The sequence below is a fragment of the Cololabis saira genome, chromosome 4 (genome assembly GCF_033807715.1).
Source record: "Cololabis saira isolate AMF1-May2022 chromosome 4, fColSai1.1, whole genome shotgun sequence".
Classification (NCBI taxonomy): Eukaryota; Metazoa; Chordata; class Actinopteri; order Beloniformes; family Belonidae; genus Cololabis; species Cololabis saira.
Window position 1 is genome coordinate 38,791,808 of NC_084590.1, and position 18,606 is coordinate 38,810,413.

Sequence of the window (18,606 nt, forward strand, 5' to 3'; positions counted from 1 at the left end):
CAGGTATCCTGCTGGTTCTGATCTGGTTACTGGCCCAACAAATCTGTCCATCAACATCCCTCTCTCCTCTTTTCTCTTCCCCTTCATGGCGGGTTGAGGCTGTCTCCTCCTATTCTAATATAATATATGTAATATTATAGATCCATGGTCTCCTCCAGTCCAGCCTCTTGGGCTTCCTCATGAAATGTTTTTTCTCAACAGTGCCACCAAGTGGCACTGATGATTTTGGTTGTGAAGTGGTGCTTCACAAACAAAACTGTATCAAAATCAAAGTAACGATTTCTTGTTTTAGCTAAATGTATTCTTAATGCATTCTTGAGCAGCCCCTTGACAATATTAGTCTTTATTTGACACTATGTATGTTTATTTTCTTTGTCATTATACTGAATGAAGTCAAGCTTACTTCTTTACTCCTCTTCTTTTCATTTCAAAGTAAACTGCAAATGTACAGACAGAAAAACATGCTGCAAGCAAAAATACATGAAGAAAATATTCAACTGAAAATTCAAATAATAACCTACTCATGACCTTGTAAACGAATGCAGACCAGGATTTACTAATCATTGTGTTCTGATTTTATTCACGTTTTACACAGCATCCTGACCCTTTTTTTTAGAATTTGGGTGTTTTTTTTAAGATTTTTAAGATAAGATTTTTTTTTATGGCAAATTGAAGTCCCATTTGAATGCTCCTCAATGAAAAATGGTCCTTTTGTGTTTTAAAAAAAAAAGTCTTTGGATAAGCTTCTCACAAGGCAGTCACCAATGTAAGACTATAGACAGCAAAGATCGAATATTAGTTAGTGACAGTAACTGAGGGGGTTGATGGAATTTTCTTACCGATGTTTAAACATTTGATATACTTTATATTTCAATTTTTTACCTGTTAAACAGCCTGCAAAACATTAAGTTAACAACTTGGCACATGTTCATGAAATCCTGGCAGTGAAATATTCGATGTCACATCTAATTGCAGTCAGCTCTAAAGGTAAATAAACGTAACAGCTCTTTTCACATATACCCTTGTTATCAATCAATCTATTGATCAGGAAATAGACTGATTCTGTCAAACAGAAATGCGACCACGTCAGCTTATTCAGTGAATCTACACCCACTTCTACTACTTTCCTCTCCTGACAGAGAAGGATGAACGGATGCCAGAGCAAGTTCAAACATTCAATTAAATTCAGTTTCTGAAATATGAAAGCACAAAACAGTTTGAATCTTTGGAAACATCACATTCATTCTCTCCTTGGCATTGGAAGACAGAAAGAACTACTCGTTGCGTAATAACTAATAGATTTGGCCCTACCAGAGTTTTTGTGTATGGCCCTGATTTTTCTATCATTGTATTTGAATAAAGTTAAGATTCAATTTATCAGTTTAGAGATACTGTTCAGAACTCTGTACCACGACCAATAAATACTTGATTTACTCTACTTTTATACTGTACATATTGTATTGCTCATAAATCCAGGATTAGCAAGTAAGATTAAGTAAGATAAGGAGGATTTCAATTTAAATTTCTCTTTGCTGTTAGTACTCAAAAAAAGCTTTTGACATTCACACTTTAATATATAAAGGTTTAATAGAAGTATATATGAACGTAACTAAGCTTTCTTCTCTTATTTATGCTTGGCAGTGCGTGTATTTCAAAATTCCTCATTTATGCATTTTGGACAGAATGTGGTGGAAAGGAGAAAACTCAGTTTAAAACAGGTGTTGAGTGCTAAGTTTTTCGTTTACAACAGTTGGATTAAAGTTTAGGTTTTATCAGAACAAGTCTGTCTTCCTTGGCGACCATGGAGTCAGCGGGAGACTCAAGTTGATCATTATGTGGAAAATCATTCTTCTCTGACGTCGTGATTCATACACCAGAAACAATTTCTGCTATACACAAAATGGGAGAGGTTACATATTAAACTCAATGCTGTGTTTGGGTCAATATTAAAATACTGTATATTCATAGTTCTTAAAAAAAATTCTAATTAAAGCTGCAAGCAGCGATGAACGGGCCCTCGCACTCATGCCCACCGTCCCCCATAAGCATATCAGAAATGACACCACCCACGACTTCCTATGTCAAACCATTCAAACGTTATGGCAGAAAATAGGAACTATGAAATATCGACCAATCAGAAGAAGGGGCGGGGCTAATTTTAACCAATTATGGTCAAGTACTCAAAACCATGTCCAATGACACCACCCACGAGTCTTTATGTCAAACTATTCAAAAGTTATTACAGAAAATGGGAAGTATCACGTATCAACCAATCAGAAGAAGGGGCGGGGCTAATTCAGGCCAATGAAGGTCAAGTACTCAATACTGAGTCCGATGACACCACCCACATGTCTTTATCACAACCCGTTCAAAAGTTATGGCAGAGAAAAGTTTTCTAGGGGGCGCTGTTGAGCCGTTAGGCCACGCCCATTAATGCAAACCATGAAATATCAAAATCAAAATTTGGTGACTTTTGGGGAACTATCAAATATGGACCAATCAGATGAAGAGGGGGCGCGCTTTTTGGCGTCTAGTGTCGACACGGTAACGCTTTTGAAAGAGAAAAGTAATGCGCCTCGTCGCAGGATGGAGACGCACATTTTGATGTATAACACACCTGGGGGCACGTTACGGTTCGGGCCGTATTAACTGCCGAAGGAATGGCATAAATTGCGCCAAAATTACACGATTAATTCAAAATGGCCGACTTCCTGTTGGGTTTCGGCCACGGCGCCAAGAGACTTTTCTTTAAGTTGTGCCATGATACAGGTGTGTACCGATTTTCGGTACACACCGTATTTTTCGTATTGTGGGGCTTGAAGCACAAAGTTTTCTAGGGGGCGCTGTTGAGCCATTTTGCCACGCCCATTAATGCAAACCATTAAATATCACATTTTTTTCCAGGCCTGGCTTGCGTGCAAAATTTGTTGACTTTTGGGGCACGTTTAGGGGGGCAAAAAGGCCCTCCTTTCGTCAGAAGAAAAATTCCTACTGATACAATAGGGCCTTCGCACTGTAAGTGCTCGGGCCCTAATTACCCTTTTTCATAATGTAAACCAGCACTAATTTTGTATTTTCACAAACCTCTGTAAACTATATTATTGAGACTTTCTGCTGAGGTTTAGATTTTAGCAGGATCAGCTTCAACCAACAAAGTCAAGGGATGCAAATTAGGAATTAAACTTTCTGCAGCTATGATTAATTTAATTTAATAATCATTTATTGATAACTGAACACTGGATATCAATGACTACCGATGAATAATCATCGTACCAGCTGATCATTCTTCTTAAGAAGATGGTTGTTGAGATTTAGTTGTTTTGTGAAGGTGAGATGCAGCTGAGGAAATGTGTCCAGCTATAGATGCTGCTTAATTAATTCTTCTCAGCTAGTAAGTGTGAGATGGGAACATGATTATCTAAGGATTTATTTGTTTACTACCTCAGAAGTTTAAATAAAGATTTTGATGATGTAAAGTGGTGCACCTTTTGTACACGATTTACCCAATTTACCCGTGTTTGGTATTTGACTCAGTTACTTTTTCATTTCCTTTTCCATGTTTCTTACGTCTCTTGGTTGCCTCTGTCATGACATCCACTTTAGCTCTGGGAGCTTGATTTATCATTGTTAGCGGGGACATAGCGACATAGCGCCATAAAGTGATATGCGGTTATTTCAAGAGACAGCCAGGATGATGATCCTATGTCAGTTCCTGGTTAGTTGATAATTAGAGAAATAAGTAATTTAAATGTCATATTTTAATTTGAAAAATGGATTATTTTAAACTTAAAATTAGATACATACATACTCTTACAACCTTTTAAGAATTGGTGAATGTTAACCCCAATCCTGCTTGCTCAAGGTTCACAGCTGCAGGACTACTCGGCTGTTTTGCTTGCAGCAGAAATTCAGCAAAGCAAAAGAACACTTTTTGGTGAAACCTAGAGACATCTGAATGAAATATGCCATGCTTGAATACAGAAACCCCAAGAGTGGAAGAGATTAGAGGATCAGAATGTACAGTATTTTGAATTTTGGCTGCATTGAATCACTATTCACAAAGACATTTAGATTTTTTTCTAAGCAGATAATAGAGGTTGTTGTTGTTCAAAGTTTGAGTCACGTACTGTACACAAGGATGAATAATCATGTTTTCCAGTGCTGTCAGGTAACATGAAACAGTAAGAAATAGGAAGAGAGTCATGTTTTGGCGGAAATACTTTGAGGGTCGGTGATTTTCCAAACTTTCTTCTAACAAATTTTGGAATCTACAAGATTCATGATGGAAAACAGCTTGCCATTGACTTGGCAACCCACAGGGGCGAGTCATGACTCTAGAAGCAGATTGCTCACTATTTTCATTCATGCCATGATGTTTGACTCATTACACTGAAAGATTGCAGCCCCATTTACAAAAGAAAAGGCACAAGTTCAGCTCTTGTCTCTATTAACTCAAATAATCTGAGTTTGAAAAGTTATTTACTGGTCTCTGACATCTGACAATGTTTTGTAGTCACAAGTATTTGCTTCAAGTAAATGTTAAAGCTTTGTAAATGTCTGACTCCAATTTGTGTCATTGGGAGCTGTTGTAACAATATAATGTAAATAATTTCCCCTTCAAACAAGTCAAAATAGCACAGTATATTTTCAAACTTGTCAAAAAGTGGATGCATTGTGAGGACTTATGTGCAGTCCTCCTCATTCCTTTTCCACAAACCTCTATGCACAATAACAGCAATAAATCAGTGTTGCACTACAGTTTGCAAAGCAGTGCATGCCTTTGCAGAAGGTTTGCCAAACAATGCATGATAAAAATGAATTAACAGTGAGAGATTAATGTAAATGCACCAGTTTAAACATGGTGGACCGAGGAACAGTTAAAAGGCTTTGAAACAAATCAAAACAAAGTAGAGCCTGAAACACAAGCAGATGGCCTAGTAATGAGAAGCAGGTTGGGCTTGTTGCTAAGTGACAAGGGCTAAGATGAGGGTCTATAGTTTGGCCGCGGTTTTGCAGGAAAAACACTTCTCCTCCCTAGTCTGAGCCACCCTCCTTCTCCATAGTGCTGTGGTTCTAACGCTGGCGGGGCAGGACAGAAGGCAGGCCTGGCCAAATGAGAAACAGACCCTCTTCACCCCAGTATTGCCTATTTCGCTCTGTGGTTTTTTTTCTTTCTTTTTTTTTTTGTTTTCAAAGAAAAAAAGAAGGCTCTCCAAAAATAGATTTGGGGCTCGCGTGCCAATGAGTTTTGAAACCTTTTTTTTTTCCACACCCTCTAGTCACGCAAGTAGCCTGGCAAGACCTTGCTGAGGGAGCAGGGGGAAAAAACAGAACTCATCCGACACAAGAGGATTTTGTAGTGGAAAAAAAAAAAAAGAGTTTCTTTGTAGAGCTTGGAGGGAGGATCATTGTAAGCTGAGCATGTAGCATCGCTGGGCCCAGGTCCTCTGCCGATGGAACAAGGAGCAGAGACTTCCGTGCAAGCTGCAGGTATGAGGGGTTTAAGGGTAATCCAAGCATGAGCAGAAAGTTCATTCTGGTCTGGCTTCGTTTTAACTGGATGGGAGGCTGGGCTTCTCCAGAGGAGAGGCTGATCCTTACCCAAAGGCCCGGCAGACGAAGCAGCCTGTGCTCAAACGCAAACATTCCCATTCCCTCACTTCACATTGTACTGATCTCCGCAGCTGCTACTCATCCTTTCCTGTCACAACATATGATATGTCATCAAGATTAGATCACTGCCTTTTATTTGAAAGACTAAAATACATTGCCAAGCCCTTGTTACCTACCTTTGAAAGTTTGCCCATTTTGATAACTTCATCGTAGTAAATACTTTTGAACATAAAACAGTGAGAAAGACCCAGAGAAAAGGCTGTTCTGCAGAAGCAGTCTGAAACAGCTGCCTCTTCAGATCGATATTGCCATTATTCCTGTAATGCTACATAAGCCCTCCACTGCTAAAGAGTATGGAGGTTTCCCTGAGAAAAGGTCAAGGTTTATTTTACCTTTGAATAACAAGTTGTATATAAAGAATTCTGTGTTTCTGAAACGTGGTGCCTTTTCAAATAAGCAGCTCCACAGAAGAATATTTGACCATGACTTGTTTCACATCACAAATGTAAACAATTCTGCATACTGTAGGTTTTTGCACAAAATGATCATGTGCATGTACTTAATGGCAATATTGGTCTTGGACCAGGCTTTCTGTGATTTCTTTGAAATATTCTTCTGCGGAAGAATGATTAATAGAAATAAAGCAGGAATTTTGAGCAAAAGTATAAATTTATTTTATGTCGTCTTACATCAAACAACGATTGTGTTAGTACAGCTGCAAAGATGTAATTGCGCCTTCTAGAGTTATTAATTTAGAGATACCTGCAGTTCCAAAAAGTCTTTTAACTTGCAAAGGCCAAGTCATTTCAGTTCCCTCGGGTGATCGTGATTAACTGCAACTGGTAGCTGTGACAACATTTCAGGTATTTGTCTGACACTCAGACTAAATAAAACGGGGAAAAAACGTGAAAATCCAACAACGAGATCAACGCGGATCTCACAAAAACAAGCTTAGCCATGAATGTCTCCTGGAGACATCCCTAAACAACTGCATATTCCAAGATCGCTGGATGAAATATCTGTAGGAAAGTACAAATTATGGGAGATGCAGTCACCCCGCAAAGATTAGCCAATTCTCAGGCAAAGGAGCAATTGGTTTGGATGATTAGGAAAAAGCGGGTTACTTTGATTGGAAGTTGCTGGAACACCAGCGTAACTATTAACAGTCAACTGAGCTTTATGACTGAGAATCTAAGATCCAAAATAGAAACCTCAGCAGCAAAATCACTTTCCTCACGCTTCAGTTGAGTTTGCAGCCGACCACAAAGACAAAGTCTTTTGGGAGACGGTTTTGGGTTGTGTTGTTTGACACCACTGATCAATGGTATACATGTGCAGAGGAGTCAGGGTGAGACATTGTGCTGCTTTATTTCTTAAATCTGGTGGAGGCATTGTGGTCAGGGAGCCAGTTTGCTACAGGTGGAGGGAAAAGGTGGTAGAAATAGTGAAGGATTCCCTCAAAGAACTTCAAACAACTTCAAAGCATATCTGCTAGACAGATAAAAGTTTGGACAGTGACTGGTCTAACATACAAATATTGAAAAAAAAAAAAGAAAAAAGGTTGAGTGATGGGTAAGGTATTCCTAGCAATTACCCAAAAGGCAGATGGTGTTGCTTTCTTGCTTCTTGAAGGTGTTCTTCACCTCTAATCTGAAAAGCCTCTTTGCTTAAACAGTGACAGTAATGGTGCATGGTGCATGACAAGTACCCAACAAATATAATTTAACGCTATTCTGTCAATAAGAATTCAACTAAAAGTTGCTGATAGTTACCAAAAGTATCCAAATTAAAAGGCAAAGGTAATTCAACCAAATAATAGCTGTAATCCATTTTATACTTAAATATTTATCCTTTATTGATTTCACAAAACCCACAACGCAGCAATGTTATTTCTTTTCTTTTTCAAAATTGCATGCTATTCATCATTCCTCCCAACAACAGAAAAACTAAAGAAATGACAAAAATCCATATTTTCATATAATATTAATGACAAGGATAAGTGCGTGTATTCTCATCATAGAGCGTGGCATATTTTGTCAATTTAAAAATGTGACCTATTGCAGCTCTGATAACCAAACTATTGATGCTAAAGTATCGTTAGAATAAAGTTAGTGACTTACAAAAAGTAACTGCTGCCCAAAGAAAGTTTAAAGACTCAAATGATGTTTGAGTTTCACCACTTCATCTAATTTCAAGCGATCCATTGTCAGATGATCAGTTATGATGAGAGGATTTAGAAGTTCCTTATTTCACTATACAGTGTATTTAGCTTATTTCTATACAATTATGCCAATGCTTAAATAAAAAGGAGGTCTATCTGAACAGACATAAAACAAGAAGCACCAGAATTCTGCAGAAAAGTAAAACCTTTCACATATGACTAAATATCACTGTGACACCAGGACCCTTCTCTTATGTTTTTGCAACAAAGAGGCACCGGTACATCTGTTCAGGAAGGTACAATACAGGTAACAAATGGAAATCATTCATGAATGCATGGACTGACTTGATTAGCATACTCTTTGATCAAAGCGTGGAACAGATCAATATGAAGAACAACGCTATTGTTCTCCAGCAGGGTTAAGGATTTCAAAGGCTGCATGCTTCCTCCGTGGGAAAGAAAAAAGAAAAGAGAAACAGCTCTAAGCAAGAATACAGGTAGCTTATTAAACACGCAGCATGCTTGGAAATATTTCAGAAAAATTTCAGTATTGTCATCATTGGATGTCATTATCACAATCTTCTATTTTGACCATCACTGAAAATGTCCAACAACAATATTAATATGGCATGAATAAACTTAGCCAGAGTAAAAGCAAGACATTTCTTTCCAGCTTTTGTAGGAAGCTCCGAAGCAAAGCAGATCTTGTTTTTCCTACGGGTGAATGCACATGTTGCATTCGTGCTGGTTTATTTACATTACCATGAGCCTGTGGTTTGCTTTTAACTTCTCTGCAAAGGAATTAGCTAGTGAGAGAAAAATGGTTTGCTGAATGAGTGGAAAAACATCATTCAGTAGTTATTGTTTTTCAGCGTACAACAGGGACGGGACCCAGCTGCAGCTAATTTCTCCATGCAGTTTGCTGCACCTAACATCTATACTTCTGCATCAAATGAAGAAAAAACCATGTGGATACATCTGAAGAGCAAAAGGAAATTTAGGGTATAATATGTTCAATATTACAACCAAGAAAGCACTGACAACATGCACGTTGAAGAGCGCAGACTCCTGTGTATTCATTGTGTGTTGACGGGAAAATGATAGATTTCATTTGGTTTACGCAAACCCTTTAATTTAAGCTTGACTAATGACTTGGCTTTTGCCCTGTTACTCATGAGTTCTGTTGTGTATACACTGGCATCAGATCCAAGGTGCTGGGTTTAGGTCACAGCATTCATCTTATGACCTGAGTCTGTTATGACACTCATGCTTAAGTGTACCATCAATGCACTGTCCAATTCGGTCCAGTCCGCTTTTATTTTCAGTCCAGAAACAAAAACACACATGCATTCACCTCTGTCTCCGTGCATCATTTTTCCAGAACATCTCAAGGTTTAAGTTTCAGCTCAATAACAAGTCGGAGGCAGGGCTTGGCAAAGGCTAATAGCGCTGGTCAGTTTGCCCCGTTGCAGCTTCATTTCACATGGGCGGCGAGAGTTTTGCCCCAGCTGTGTTAAAAGTTACGAAATGAGTTTTTAAGTTTGGACTGTCATTAATCCATTCAGATGTGAAGTACACTCGGTGCCTGAGAACTGCAGTTGCCATATGTTGCATTAGTTTTTAATGAGTCGAATGTTTGTTAGCTGAATCACTGAAAGCCAGTATTAAGAATTCCTGATTGCAGTCATGAAGCACAATTTCATGGACTTGTTTTATTACATCTTGCTATCCCTAACATTAGGAAAAGAAATCAAGACCAATTACCTTGAAACAGTAATGTAGGCCAGCATTCGACTAGCGAGAGAAAAAAGCAAAAACATCAAAAGAAAAGCAAAGAAATAATATTTTAAAAACCTTGTTTGGTCTTAAGTCATATACAGCTAAAGAAAAAAAATCACATTAGACCAGAGACTTGGTAGTGTCCTGAACTTAAGATAATGAATGGTGTCTTAGTGTCAAAATATGTAAAAAGGAACTTCTGGCAAAATAAATGGGCTATTTGGCTGCTAGCAGTACAAATGGACAAATCAATACATTTACAAAAACACATGGTGTTGTTACATAAAGTCCAAAATTACACTTAATAGCTATCATTACATCAAAATATGGTTCAGCATATTTTATCTTCTCTAAGATTGGGATAATAGTGGGGCTGAACTGGGCAGTTTTAAGACCAACCTATTTTCTATTAAACCTTTTTTTTTCTTTTCAGATAAAGCAACGTCTCATTTGTACAAGCTTACACGCTTGTATAAAGCTCAGCTGCAGTGAATTTACATTTGAGATCTTCCACCCGAAGGCTCTAATTCAACAAAACAGCATTCAGTAGAGCCAAAAGAAGAAAAACACAGAAAATATATGCATTTTTTATCACTTTCAGCTGAGAAAGATGTGACAGAGCCGAAAGCAGGATCACAAGTACTTTAATTAGGCACTTTTTGCTTTAAACATCTTTCTCGATGAGTGTTGAATGATATCTGTGATCATCTGGAGGAATTTCTCTTCCACATTGACAAACACGAAAGGCGGGTGGCAGGTTATTAACACTTGCTGACTACAAAACAGCACAAACGACAAGATGCCTTCCTTCCACCATGTAGGTATCGCTGACATGTATTTCAGTATATTATCAGTGTAAATGATTTCCCAAGCCTCTCCGCCTCTGGGGCCCGTCCTCATGGAATTGCATTATGATGTATGGCAATATTATAGAGTCTAAAAGTCAGCATTAAGCGAGGGCAGAAGGTGACACATTAGGTTATTTATAAAGGCTGGCGGTTGCACATTTATGGTCAAGAACATTTTATACTGAAAGCATCTGCGTAAAAAGCAGTACAGTACGTTAAACATTCCCGGCGGTGATTGAACATTCAGAAATATTTGCTTTTTATACTAAATGTATCAATTGTTAGTTCATCCATGTAGTGGACAGAGAAATATGGCCCAGAATGACTTCTTTACAGTTTGTCAGTAAATGTATACAATAACACTTATCCAGACAGAAATTAAATGAACCTGCTTCGAATTTCAATTTTACAAGAGCATCAATTCATAGCTTATGTTAGTTGCTTTTTTTTAATGTTACTCTACATTGAAAACAGAAGATAAAGAGCTGTTTACATTCTCTGGAATGATCGGGCTACTGAAAGAGCAAACAATGTCCTCCACAATATAACATAAAAAAGCAGTAAGGCTTGTTGTGAAAAATTAAAGCCAACACACCTGGCCCAAAGGAATCAGTGGATGCCGTCGGATGTCAACTTCCATTTTCCTTCGCGCAATTTGAAGGGATGCATCAATTTTTCAGCTTTTCACATTCATTTTTACCTTTTGATGTGAGATCAAACACTGGATTCTCAGAAAATATGATCACACAATACTCTATTCTGACTGATGCTTCATTTGTTAAAGCAAAGATGCCTCTTCTAGCATAAATATTTACAATTACCTCATACAAAAAAAACGCAGTTCATAAAACCTCTATGAAGAGCTTCGTTTTAAAACCACAAGGATGAGAATACAGGAAATACCAAAAACTTACAGTACGATCAAGTATACAGTACAAGCTACAAATATACAAATATAGAAATATATTCTGCAGTTTTTGCAACCGTTTGACACTTTAGTCCAAGTTTGTTCTTTTTTGTCAGAAACCACGTGAAAGTATAAAAAAATAGACAGCGATTCTTTTACAAAATTTGACATCATGTATGAATCTCCACTTGAATGTGCAAATTAAAAATAAAAAATAAAAATAATGTTTCTATTACAAACACAGTCAAAGGCATGGTCCTTTTTTTTTTGGCTTGTAAATGATATTGTTTATTCCTTCAAGAATGCAGCTTCAGCAAGTCGGACTTCTTAGTGTGACAGTGTGTTTTCGTTCTCATCACAAACAGAACAGAGGAGAGATAGCAGTCGGTTCAAGTTGCAGCCTGCGGTCATACAGTAGAACAAGTCTGGAACAGCAGTGACTCAGTTTTTATCCAACAGTCAGAACTCAAATCCGCAGCTCTGCCTCTTCACTGTGTTCCAAGTTATGCTCGGTTGTGCTTATCATGGAGGCCGAGGGGCCCTGTGAGACGTTGAAGGGTGTAATTGCAGGAGAACGTGCTGCCAGTGGGGACAGAGAGGGAGAGAAGCTTGGAGACATGGCAACCGAGGAGATGGATCCCTCAGCACTGAGGGGAGATCTTCGGAAAGATGCCAAATGGGGGAATGTCCTTGACGGGGCGGGCTTTGGAGGTACGGTTTTGGCCCCCGGGTGGGCCACGGAGGTTATGAGAGGTGGAGGGTCGATTCTTGACTCTGCTTTTGCTTTTTGATGAAACGACCTGCGAGGATGAGGAGCGGTTTCATCTTTTAATCGGGCTATTTCAGTGAAAACGTTAGCCAAGGGTTGGAACTGGGGACACCAGTTTAGGAGATAGTCCCAGTTATAACTGCCCCTCAGCTCCTCATCGCTGGCCACGATGGCTGTGAGGCAGCCGTCCGCAGGAGGCTTTCCATCCTCGGGAAAGGTATAGTCTTTAGGGTGGGAGATGCTGAGTCCACGTCCCACCCCCACGTACCCACCCCCTTCATCCCTGTAGACCGGCACCTGGCCAGCTAATAAAGAACCATTCAGACTGCCCAGTTTCTTCCCTTTGAACCAGTCTAAGGAAGGCTCACAAGACACATCTGACAGCTGATCGGCATCCTGCTGGATTCCAGAGTCCGGACCCCGGGCTGAAATGTGCTCCTGCATGGAGGAAGAAATACTTGACACCCGGGGATATTCATTAATCATTCTGATCTCATCATCCTCTGCTGCCTCTGCCTCGGCAGAGCCGCGGCCACTGGAGTGGGAGGGATCCAGGGACCCCCCACGCGTGTATGGACCCCCACTACTGCCGCTAGGATCAGCTGCATATCCAGGAAGAGCCTGGTGGTAAATCATTTCATTTGCTGCGAGCTTTGTCTCCTCAAACTTGTGCAGCAGAGTGCCTGCCATCGGCGTTCGTTTAAGCTCTTTTTGTTCCCTTTTTCGCCGTCTTAATTTAACGAAAAATAGTGCCACAGCTATCATTATCAGCATGATTATGGTCCCAAGTGAAACTGCAATGACACTGATAAGCAGCATATTCATGTCTGTACTGAGACCGAACGATGTGTGGCTCACATCTACGGTAACTTTGGCTACTGCTGTGCGAGAGGTCCCCAGAGGGCTGTGAGCAGTGACTTCCAGCGTAACTAGTCGCACCTCTCTTTTAGAGCGACTCGTGTGTCTATTGTTGGCGTCCATCTTCAAAGAAATCGCCCCGGTTGATTTATTGACCTCAAAATATGGCGAAAGGTCCGATAAGGAGTAGAGGATGACGCCGTCCACACCTTCGTCCTCATCTCGGGCTTCTACCTTGCCAATGACATCACCTTTCTTTGCTCCTTCAGGCACTTCAAGCGAGACCTCCGAGGAGGTGAAAACGGGATCATATTCATCTTCTCCGGTAACATAAACCTGTACTGTTACAGAGGCAGAGTAGTTGCCTACGTCTGCGGCGACAGCCACGAAACGGAAGGAGTTGACCTTCTCAAAGTCAAAGGCAGAACGCGTCCGTAATTCGCCTGACGTTTGATTGACGTAGAAGTTCTCGCTTCCCTCTTTAGAGGGAAGTAACATGTGGTACCTCAGCTGTCCGAAAACTCCTCTGTCATGGTCGATGGCGTGCAGGATTGTAACTAAGGCATGCTGGGGTTGGTTCTCCCTGATGCTTGCAGTTACAACTTTAAGAGGGAAGAAGGGCCTGTTGTCGTTGATGTCCTTTACCTCTATGCTGACTGAGGCCAAAGCATAATGTCCGTGGCCATCAGTTGCCTGGACAACAATTACATGAGACAGTTGCGTTTTGCTGTCAAGAGGTCTCTGCAGCCTCAAAGCTCCGGTAAAGCTGTCCACCTGGAAAAGGTGGCTCTCGTCTCCTGAGTTTATAAAGTACTGCACCTCGCCATTGGAGGAAGAGTCTGGATCTGTGGCAGATAACTTCAAGATCTCGGTCCCTGCTGTGGTCCCCTCGATCAATACAACACTGTAATCTGTGCGGCTGAACACTGGAGGATTATCGTTGGCGTCTAAAACACTTATTAGAATGGCCACGCTCGAACTACGCTGAGGGATACCACGATCCGATACCACGACGGTCAGGTTATAGCTTGGTACGACTTCGAAGTCCAGTTTCTCCACCAGGATGAGGCTCCCCACCGTCTGGAAGCCTTGCCCCTCTATGAAGCGGACACTGCTCTCAATCTGGAAGACGTTGCCGGAGTTGCCACTGGCGATGGCGAAATCAAAACCACAGTTGTCCCGGAACAAGTCTCCGTCTGCAGCATCCAGCGTCAGAACGGTTAATCCGGGAAGTCCGTCTTCAGACACGGCAGCTCGGTACTCTGAGCGGTGGAAGATGGGAGCGTTGTCGTTGACATCAGACACTTCCACCTGGACAGTGGCAATGGATGACAGGGAAGGAGTGCCCTGATCCCGTGCCTCTATCACCACCAAAATGGAGGGATGTTCAAAATCCAATTCTGCCTTTTGACTTATAAAGAGAGTGCCTGTGAAGAAACAAACAAACAAAAAGAGATAATTGAATTGTTGAACGTATTCAATGCATAAACATGATTAAAAACCTTTAAAGGAGCATGAGGCTCCTTTTAAGAAATAAGACTCTCTAGCGCCACCCTTCACCACGACGGCTGTCGTGGGTACTGCAGCCAACAGTGAAGCCGGCACAGGAGAACGGGGAGAACGCACATGCAGCGTCATGTGACGTCACATCCGCAGGACAGCGCGGGAAATTCGGGACCGAATTGCAGCACATTTTGCAGCACACAGCCTGTTCAAGGCAAAGGAGAGATACACTAGAGGCCTCATTCTTTTGGGTTTGGAACGCTTCATCTGACATTATTCCTAGAAAACTTAAAATGTATACGGATTTTTTTCATAAATCCTGCCACAATCCGGCCTCAAGCTCCTTTAAGCAGTTTTTGGCCCAAGAGTTTAAATTATATTAAGTAAATGGATAAAAACAGGGGAGAGCGGAGCTTAAGACAGAAACAGTCCTCTTTTATGATACACTTAATTATAGAGGGGGAAAAAAATCACATAAAATCTCAGTTTCAACTACCTCTTAATGAACACAATGTTTTTATGTTTGGATTGCTTGTTGCAAATATCCCCTGAATCCAAATAGATCACAAAGGAAAGCCTTTAGAGAGTGGTTTTAATTTTTTTTCTTAAGTGTAAGTAACTCTCAGCAACTCAAAATAAGCACATACTGTAGCAATCTTACCATTGTTTGGGTCAATGTAGAAAACACCCTTGGTGGATGACATCACTCTGTAGACAATCTTTCCATTCTCCCCGGAGTCGTGGTCAGTGGCTGTTACTGTTATGACTGCGCTGCCAGGAGGTAGGTGCTCGGATACAGTTACCTGAAGAGAAACACAAAGTATAAATGTATCTATATCCATCATGAATAATTCCACAATTTAACAACTAACAGCTGTTCATAATAATAATAATAATAAATTGTATTTATAGAGCGCATTTTCACCTGAAGAACAAGTCTCAAAGCGCTTACAATAAAGATTAGAAAAAAAAAGAAAAATAGAAAAGAAAAAGAAAAGAGAAATAAAAATAAAAAAAAAATAATAAAAAAATAAAATAAAATAAAAAAAGCTAAATTAGCAAAAAAGCACAAGGACATTCTAAAAGACCAGGATATCAGGGATAGGCTTTCTTAAAAAATAACGTTTTTAAGTTTCTTTTAAAACAGTCTGTGGTCTGGGGGGGTCCTCATGTTCATGGGTACCTGATACAAATCTTGGGTGAAGATGGGGGCGTTATCGTTCACATCCTCCACCAGTACAGTGAGGTTGGCCTCGCTGTGATGTTTAGAGTCGGATGAGCGGACCGTCAGCGTGTACCACGTCCTTTCCTCAAAGTCCAGTGGGCCGGTCAAGCACACGCCACCCCCGTAATGGTGAATCCCAAACATGCCTTGACTGCTAACATCCAGGTGCAGCGTGTAGGAGAGCGGTGGGCCAGAGTCCACATCATTTCCTGTAACCTGGGTGATCACCGTGCCAATGAGAGTATCTGCATGTGGGTGACGATAAAAAAAGGGAGATGGGAGAAGAGAAGCAGACATTCAGATTGCAGCTGAAACAAAGCAGGGAGTCTTAGTGATGGAAAAATACATTTTTTCTTGCTCTTCATGAAGAAATATCCTGCTCTGGAAAGCCTTGACCTCACAGACAGGAAATGAATAGAGGAACGTTGGCAATAACTTGTTTCATAAAAGGATCAGATTTTTCTCACTGAGCCCCGCTGACTGAGCTGCCAGGGAGTGTGATGTGAGGCTTTATGATAAGATCACTGGACTAACTTCCACTGTGCAGCTTACCCTCAGGAACCCGGATCTCCCGAGGCAGAGGAATCATGGGACTGTTGTCATTGAGATCGATGATGATCACAGTAAGGGTAGCAGAGCCAGCCAACCGTGGGGTTCCCCGGTCTGTTGCCGTAACGACAAGCCTGATGCCACAAAATGAAAATGGGACATTAGTAACTGCACTGTTGTTGAACCCAGTTGCATAACATTTAGTCCTTAAGATTAATAAACAATAAATTACGCATTGAAACTTCAACTCCCCATGAGAATGAATATTAAAGGTATTGTGACATGAAAAACACATTTTTCTTGATTTTTTGTGTTTTGTTGGGTGTCTTGACATCAATTACACAAAAAACAACGAACTTTTAACAATCAGTGTATTGTGTGCTTTCTGGGATTTTCCGCATAACTATGCAAAAACGGCGCATGTGGTTTGGTGGCGGGTCGTTACGTATAGACCCGCTTAATCACCGCCCCCTCCACCCAGCTCCCTGCCTCCTCTCCTCTCCAGCGCACCATAAAGGCTGATTTATGGTTCCGCGTTACACCGACGCAGAGCCTACGGCGTAGGGTTAAGCGGCGACGCGCACCGTACGCTGAACCCTACGGCGTAGGCTCTGCGTCGATTTAACGCGGAACCATAAATCAGGCTTAACACGGAGCTGTTTAGAGCCTCTTTTGTTCTAATCACCGGAGGAAAACTGCTAAGAAGACCCGCGGCCACTGACTGGACACTGGGACACTGCTGCTTGCATGCCTTTATTTTTATGATTGTTTGCTGTGGACTGCTTCGCCCTGCTGCTTTTCCGTGCATGCTTCGCCTGTCGCTCCCGGCTTAACTCTCCGACGCCGCTGTGAGCGTATGGTTGGGTTGGAGGAGGTTTGGAGGAGCGGCGCAATGATTGACAGGAAAGGGGGAAAAGGAAGCGTTTTTCACAGCGCAAAAAAACACTGTAATAAAAAGCCAGGAATGGAGTACTGGAGTGAAGTTTTTCTTGTTACACTCTTTTAGACACATTTGAGGGATGTTGGCCAAGACTTTTAATAGTGTTAAAAGCATGTTAAAAATGATGTCACAATACCTTTAACAAAAAAGAAATCAGTCTTATTTAGTACAACCAAAACAGAAGAACAACTTACTTTGTTTGTGTCCAGATCTCTCTGTCCATTATAGCTGCAGTGGTGATGGTGCCAGTTATCGGGTCTATCCTAAACAAACCACTCATGGACGAAGACCTGATAGAGTAAGTCACCTGACCATTCTGACCCTGGTCCCGGTCATCTGCAGTAACCTGAGGAAATTACCACCACATTTATTGAAATAAAAATACAGACATATTTGCAGCAGCTGGCTAAGTGTAATCTGAGCTAGTGAGCAATATTGAACTTGGAAGTCAGTAGTTCATAAAAAAATGAGCTATATGGACTCATGAATATAAAGTACATTCAGTTGGGACACTGAGAATACATACAGCTGAATAGAGCAATTTTTCTACAATGCTGAACCAATCCAGACTTTTGAAGACTGAATGTTCCTGTTTAATTCCACGACTTCACACTTAGACATCAGCCAACCATAATAAACATGTAAGGAATGGGCTACTGCACCTGGATAATGGGAAAATCGTATCCCTGCGCCTCTCTTATAAATGCTACATAGTTCTGGAGTTGGAAGCGTGGCAAGTTGTCATTTACGTCCTGCAGGATTAAATTAACAGCCATGTAGGAGCTGGAGGACGCTGTTTCTGCTTTCACCACTAAGCGGAGTTTAGGGGTTTCTTCAAAGTCGATTCCCTCAGGTTTCTGGACCCATATTTCACCTAATTCATAAAAACAGCAGTGACTCACTTTGTTGGATTGGAAAATGTCATCTGGCACTATGAGCAACCGACTTGTGTACTTACCAGTAATGGAGTTTATTCCAAAAGACTCTATTCTGTTTCCACTGAAAATGCTGTAGCTGATACCGGTCCTGGAGCCGTCTGGGTACTGCGCCTGCGTCTGTGTCACCAGCGTGCCTGTGGGGCCAAAACAATACGATACTGAAATACACTGCACGGGGTGATACGCACAGATATTTTAAAGTTTGGCAGCCATTTTTATCTTATTTTGAAGATAAATTTCTGACAGTGTAGCCCCCCCCCCTTCTTTTTTTTTTGTGTTTGTCGGTATGTATGCATATAGATTATTCGATTACATTTATTTATGGGTATGTGTTTTATACATTACATTTATTTATTTATTTATTTCGTTTCGTGCATGGTGGTCAATCTACAAACCATGATCGAAAAGGAGCAGGATGAAGACAAGTCTTATTTTACCTGCCCCTTATTAAATACCAAAACAAAAAGAACAGTCAATGTAACCAATATTTACAAAAATATACACTTAAATAGAACC

The 18,606-nt window shown here is 40.8% G+C and overlaps 1 protein-coding gene across 1 annotated transcript in view; it reads right to left on the reverse strand.

Annotated features, from left to right (window-relative positions):
* Positions 1-10,181: 10,181 nt before the first annotated feature.
* Positions 10,182-18,606, reverse strand: part of LOC133441927 (protocadherin-16-like) — a 109,363-nt gene continuing 100,938 nt past the window's right edge. Inside the window, exons 15-21 of the mRNA XM_061719720.1 lie at positions 18,111-18,224; positions 17,815-18,026; positions 17,347-17,498; positions 16,216-16,346; positions 15,622-15,908; positions 15,100-15,241; positions 10,182-14,362 (exon numbers count right to left, since the gene is read on the reverse strand). Of these exons, the coding sequence (XP_061575704.1) occupies positions 11,775-14,362; positions 15,100-15,241; positions 15,622-15,908; positions 16,216-16,346; positions 17,347-17,498; positions 17,815-18,026; positions 18,111-18,224 (3,626 nt within the window). The 3' untranslated portion in view covers positions 10,182-11,774. The remainder of the gene's footprint in view (positions 14,363-15,099; positions 15,242-15,621; positions 15,909-16,215; positions 16,347-17,346; positions 17,499-17,814; positions 18,027-18,110; positions 18,225-18,606) is intronic.